The sequence below is a fragment of the Centruroides sculpturatus genome, unplaced genomic scaffold, assembly GCF_000671375.1.
Source record: "Centruroides sculpturatus isolate CEXI.00-Female unplaced genomic scaffold, Cexi_2.0 scaffold113, whole genome shotgun sequence".
Taxonomy (NCBI): Eukaryota; Metazoa; Arthropoda; class Arachnida; order Scorpiones; family Buthidae; genus Centruroides; species Centruroides sculpturatus.
In genome coordinates this window covers 223,309-230,165 of record NW_019385770.1, presented here as the reverse complement: position 1 = coordinate 230,165, position 6,857 = coordinate 223,309, and the positions used below count along the sequence as shown (strand labels likewise).

General features: G+C 33.0%; 1 protein-coding gene across 1 annotated transcript; it reads left to right on the top strand.

The window, feature by feature from the left end:
• Positions 1–3,167: 3,167 nt before the first annotated feature.
• LOC111641964 lies at positions 3,168–3,748 on the top strand. The gene is made up of 2 exons (XM_023388216.1): positions 3,168–3,334; positions 3,405–3,748. The coding sequence occupies exons 1-2, from the start codon at positions 3,204–3,206 to the stop codon at positions 3,652–3,654; spliced, it is 381 nt and encodes a 126-aa protein (XP_023243984.1). The 5' UTR covers positions 3,168–3,203; the 3' UTR covers positions 3,655–3,748.
• The last annotated feature ends 3,109 nt before the right edge of the window (positions 3,749–6,857 follow it).

Below are 6,857 nucleotides of genomic sequence, written 5' to 3'. Positions count from 1 at the left end.
TTCCTGCGGTGTGCGTCAAGCTCATCGTCCCACCAAGGAGCGTTTGTCTTTGTTTTTGTTTTCTTTCTACTAGTAGCGTGGTAAGTGTTGAGAAGAAATTCCATTAGGTTGCTGATACAGCTATCAATTTCATTTTCATCCATGTGAATTATAGGTTTCTCCAGGTTCCAGTTTTCCCGAATGATTTCTTAAAAGGATGGCAAATTCCAAAGGATGAAAAATTCTCATTGTTGTCTTCTGGATTAATTTCAATGACAGTCTTTATATAGCAGTGGTCACTTGCTGTTGGTCCATCGATTGTAGAGCACAAAGTAATCTTTGGGGCCATATGGACATTGGCCAAAACAATGTCCACCCAACAGTCACCCTTTGTAGAGTGGTAGGTGGAGAGAGGACTTGTATTACAAGATGTTAGATAAAGGGATGCTATAAGTCCTAATATTCGGTAGCCCCTTTTATCCTCGTAAGGACTATGCCGAAGGAATGCCTTTGTGTTGGTATTACCTGAGATTAGCCAAAACCTATCTGCAATCATATTACTAATTCTGTCTAAGTCCTCAAACATGGGTTCTATTTCTTCTAAAGGCGAGGCGTAAGTACTGGAAATGAAGATGGTTTCTTGCTGTAGGTTAATTATACAGGTTGTGATGTATTTCGTGGAGAGATGCGGAGTATATTGTGCTGCTAGTTGAAGACTCCTTATTAAAATGGCAGCTTTGGGGTCAACAGCTGATCCCCTAGGCGGGATTATTTTCCAGTTGTTATAGTTCATTAGTTCACCTTTATAGAGATATGACTCTTGAACAATTACTATATCAGCATTCCACTCCTCTGCTGTCTTGATGATGAGTGAAGAGGGAGCTTCCCCCTTTGTTAGTTAATTTGAATAAGGGTAAGTCCCATCCTGTTATCCTGAGTGTTGAGATTTGTGTTTGATGGAGTAATATGCATCGATTAGTTACAGGCATGTTTGTTCTATTAATCAGTTATTCTTATATCTTAATCAGTATTGGGCATTGTGCGCTAAGTGGTCACAGTTTTCTTATCTGGTGTTAAGTTTTTATTGTTCTTAGTACATTTTATGCATGATGGGATAGTATTCGTTTGCTGGCAGTCTTTGAAACGATGTTTTCTGGAGCAGAGACTGCACGTCTGTTCTTGTGTACACTCCCTTGCCCAATGTCCAAAACCAAAACACTGGTAACATCGTGTGACTGGGACAAAGTCGTCGTCCCTAATGGTGGCCCATGACGTATAAACTTGTTTTTGGGCTATTATTAATTTACGGATGTAAGGAGTTTACTGTCATTCCTACATGGCGACAATTTTCTTTGGTTCTTCCCTTTGTTATTATCATACTGATTTTGCAATTTTCTTCTATCATACCGCTTTCTGTTTCTCCCCAAATATCATTTTGTTGAACTATAGTGTTGATTATTTTATCGTCGGGGACACTTAGAGCCACATTTAAAAGTATGATGCGTGGACGTCTTCCATGTGATGTTTTGCATGTTATCTTTCTGTTTACTTCTTGTATGTTTTCTATAGCTTGTTTTAGCCTCTGACCCTGGTCTTCATTTCCACCTGTTATACAAACTTCATTCTCCCTGATTTTTTAAAATTTCTTTCGCCTTAACTTTAATTTGGTGAGGTTGAATTTTATTCTTTATCTGATCAGTTATTTCTTTCATGTCGATATTTACATTCTCCTCGCTGTTTGGATACAGTAGAATTGCACTGTTACCCCCTGTTCCTCTCCTGTTACTAATTGCCTTAGTTGTTTGACACTGAATTGGGGCAGCTTTAACAACCTCAGCGTAGGTGGGTTGACCTATTCTATGACAATGTCGGTGATCATTGGATCTTATTTCATTCATAGTCTCTACTAGTTGAGGTATTATGTTATCCTGATTTTCTTTATCTTTTCCTACTCAAATTTCTTTCAAAATCCCAAACATTTGTTGTATTGTAGCATAAGGCTGCATAACTCTATCTTTAACTTGTTTACGCTTCTCGGTTTAAATGTTAGATTTGTAGGGCTCGGGTTTGTGCTTTAGCCTCCTTAAGTATCTTTAATAGTTGAGTATTGTCTCGTTATTAATATCCATGACAGTGTTCTCCATTCTATCCTGAGAGGGGTCCTTAAAATCTGTGTCCTCAGTTAACTCAATTCCTTCCATGTTAACCACAAAAGGAGTTGCAATACCAACACAATATCAATTAAACCAATGAATTAATAGCCTTCCAGGGATTAAAATCAGAGACCCAGCCAAACTAGTAAGCTTACTAATTATGACTAATAAATTATTAGCCTAAAGAAATTAACATAAAAACAATAACTAATTCTCCTGAGGGTATGTTAACTTAACAATTAAAAGGAAAAAACCGTTAGAACAATGAAAATCCCGACAATGAAAAACTATGAACATCTAGAATAAAATTTTAAAATTTAAAATCGTTACAGTTAAAGAAAAAACCGTTGAAATCCGTTTAAAGACCGTTATAAAACGGTTAAGACGATCCTTGAACGGTCATAACGGTCGTTATAAATTTAAGTGTTCACAAATTCTCCATTGAGTTAACATTGAAAATATAAACTGCGTAAAACAATTAAAAATAAATCTATCCCTACCAAAATTTACTAACAGGTACACCTTGTTGCTTTTAACAAGACAGTGCAAGTACGCCCCCTTCTGACAATCCACACTACCGCTAAAGCCGGTTAAAGTTTTCGGATTTTGACCCCTAATAACTATCCCCCCGATTCAGACACCAGAACAAAATTAGTAACAAACTGACCAGAAGAATTTCCCGAGTAAGACAACACAAACGGTTAGTCCAGGAAAGCAGAATATCCAAAGTAATCCTTCGAAAACTGAGGAGCACACACAAGCACAACTTCCATGAAAAACCAAATCTCGGCCTTTTGAGAAAAGGTTACACAGAAGTAAGTATAAGAAGTATACTGTATTTTTATATGACGTTATAATGCCAGTAATGCATCCGAATTATTGTTTCGTGACTGTATAAAGCAATTTAATATTAAATTTTTTAAAAACCTTTATTTTCAGAATTCCAAACAAAGTTATTTGAAAATTTTGTATGAAGATATTTTAAGCAATAATATCACACGTACACACGATTTGTATTACAACGGTAACGACGAATCCTTCGATTACACTCGTGTTGCATACATTTATAATATGGGTTTCATGAAAATTTCCGATTTCGAAATCGCCATGGATGTTACAGTGTCTGACGATGTATTAATTTCCATGCCGTCAGCATTCGTTATGAGAAAAGGATTTCCCCATAAAGAATATTTCAACAAAATGTAAGTTCTATTTTAAATATACGAATTCTTAAATTAAAAATTTCGTAATTACGCTTTATATTTATTTCAGAATGTACAATATATTCGAAAGTGGCGTTCGAGATCATTACACAGAAGTTGACTCGTGGAACAACCCGCTTACGAAACTAGTTAAGAAGAGAGCTGCTATGAGTAAAGAAACAGAGCCTCATGTTGACCCCTTGGCATTAAAGAATTTTTATGGAGCCTTCGCAATTCTTGTTATCGGTTACCTTCTGTCGTTCGCTTGCTTCCTTGTCGAATTAATAATTGGAAAAAAGATGAAAAGATTCCAACTTTAAATTTTACGCAATTATACCCTTAACCGTTCTAGTTCGAAATGTTTTCTTTCGTGTTAAATATATAAATTTATTAATCCATAATATTCACTTCCTTCTCCGTTTTTTTTGTTTCTTCCGTATAATCGAATCTGTGATTTATCGAAAGTTTTGCATTTGGTTTTAGATATTCTAAAATTTTTCAATATTAAGTAAGAAAATTACATTTTGCTGTTTTCTAATTTTATATTTTCTAAACTTTTGTGATAAAATTATCTTATAAAATAAAACTCTTCACCTGTAAGCTGAATCCCAGTGTTATGTTTTAAAGGTGATTACAAAACATTTATTAGAGTAGATACAAATACCACAAGATGATATTCGAATCAATAATTAATATTAATTTTCACAGCCATAATTTTATATTCACGATTTCTTTTTAATAATCGTACTAATATAATTGATTTAGTCTACTTTTTATATAATTTGAGCATCGACGTCTACATTACTCCATTGGAATTTTGTTATGATTATTAACTATTTATAATTTATATCATTTTCTTTGTTCAGAGTAGAGCATTGTCAATAGAGCATTACAATGTCGTTAATCAATAAGCGTATTGAATTTCAGAATGTGGGATGAAGTTAAAAGCTAAATTTATTATTATTGAACGAAATGTTTAAATATGGAATTACTAGTTAACATAGTTCATAGTCAACAGAAAAAAATGATTACAAATTGCAATTACAGGTACATGGTTAGATATTAGTTGTAAGATGCTTTCAATATGAAATTTGTTGAAAAATGTTTAACGTAATAAAGTCAGAGTAAAATTTTCCGTTTTCTTACTTTTCTCGTCAAATATAATATCATAATAGCACGAAATAACATGATTTCTTTTGTATAAACTGCATTTACAGCCACCCACCTGTATATTTATAACTATCGAAAGCTTATATATAGTGAAAACATAATGCAGGCACTTTGTCCGTTTATGTAGAAGAAATGAAATACGTAGAATATTTATTCAATAGATAATACTAGCCTTAAACTTTTGTAGGTGACTTAAAATACGCGTTTGTTGGTGATTTAAAAATATTTATAAAACATTGCAATTATTTTCCATCAAAACGTGTTTTTTGTACATTTCTGTTACATACAACTTCTAGAGTAGATTTGCTGTGCTAATCGCTCAAACCGTTTCTTGTAATTTTTTAAAATAAATGGCATTAAATAAAACACAATCGAGTCTATCTGAGGTGGAAAATTTGCTGAACCTCCCTGGTTAATTAGAATCGATTTACTGCAACACAGAGCCGATTCTAAGTATTTTTTACCTGTATGTACTGTACACCCACACATTAACGCTTCTGTCAGCGATATGTATGGAACATAGCCTTGGAGATTCAATAATTAGACGTTGTCAGTTTGCACGTAGTCTTCAATTGAGGAATAGTAATACAATGTTCATAATACAGGGAGCAAATAAAAGTTTAAAATATTCTATGCAATTGGTAATTGAGCTTGTTTCTGGTTTACTCACAAGCCATTGCCAATGTCGCCTATGAGCGAAACCAGCACTGCGGAACATAAGAAATCTGAACGCTTGAAATACCTTGTAACAGAAAACTTAAAGTAAACATATTTCTTGTCATCGGTAGAATTTTGGTTTTAGACAGATACATTCATTTTGAAAGTTATTGCTGTCAAGCTGCATTGTGAATTATGCTTACTTGTCTCTCGATCCAGTGCAACTTCGTAACATTGCGAACAAATAGTAGTACTATCTATTGTACACGAAAACAGTTACAATAAATTGATAAAATGTAAACATTTATTAAAGAATGTAACATTTTTTTTTCTTTTTGTCAGGATTATAACTGTTATTATCTTATTGTTATCACGATCATTTCAATCACGCTTTATTCGGTTCACTATGTGTGTTAAAATTCATGTAATTACATATCAATATTATTGGTGTTAATAATGATTAATAAAGCACAGTTTTAAATCTTACACGGTTTTGTATGTTAGTCATTACATCTGATGCGCAATATTAAAGTAAAAATATTTATAAAGTAAAACTGTTACAGCCGGAGAATTTTCTAATTAATATAATGATAACTAATTTGTTAAATTCCTTGATAATGTAAAATTGGATACAGTTATAAATTTTAGCTTATTCTACGCCTTAGTAGTTACAAGTAACTTCGTTCGATGTTAGAATAATTAATAAAAAACAATCCTTCTCTGCCTCCTCCGAGTTCCTTTGAGAGTCAATCTGAGTTGTCGATTCACTATCAATATCATCGATCCACTCGCTGTTTTAAAGTTATTTTTTGACTTAAATTTGCTAAATCCAATTGTTAGCGAGACGAATCCTTACGCACTGCAACACCCGCAATCATCCAGGTATCAGTAGGAGCCTGTTACAGTGGTCGAGATATATACATTTCTGGCTATCTGTATCTTGTAGGGAATTTTAAAAGAATCCGGATGAGAGGATGTATTGGTCCACGAATGATTTATTTAGCACACCAATTTTTCCTAAACTTATGTCTAAAAATAATTTGCAGAGATTAACAAAATTTGCACTTCACGGATAATGCATCGTTTGATCTGTCCATCTCCTAAATTGAACAAAATTTTAGCTTTAGTAAATGATCTAAATTCTAAATTTTCGAGTTTATACGAACCAGATACAGACATAACTGTGGACGAGTCGCTCTTACTATTTCCTAGAGATAATACATATCTCTCAAACGGTCACGTTTCGGTGTGCAATTCTTTATGTTATGTGAATCCTCATTAGGATATCTATACAAATTCATAATTTACACCGGAAAAAATACTATACTGTTTATTCAGAACTATTACTTGTTACCAATCAGCAAGATGCTGAGCAGCAGGAATCCTTGTGCATTGTTTTTGGTGACGTATACATTAGTTAAATAATTAATATGAAGACAATAAATTTTGGCATGACCATAATACCCAAGAATATTTACAGTAGTAAGATATATACAATTATAAACAAGGTGAGTATTATGAGGGAAAAGTATACAGAACAAGCGCAAATAAAAAAAAAGTTAAATAATATTTTTATACTGAGTATAGATATTAAGTGAGTTATAAAAAAAACTATTTACAGCATTAATATTTCGGCTTTCACATTTTACAAACATTGGCACTTATAATTACAGAAAAATTCATATAAAAACTGTAC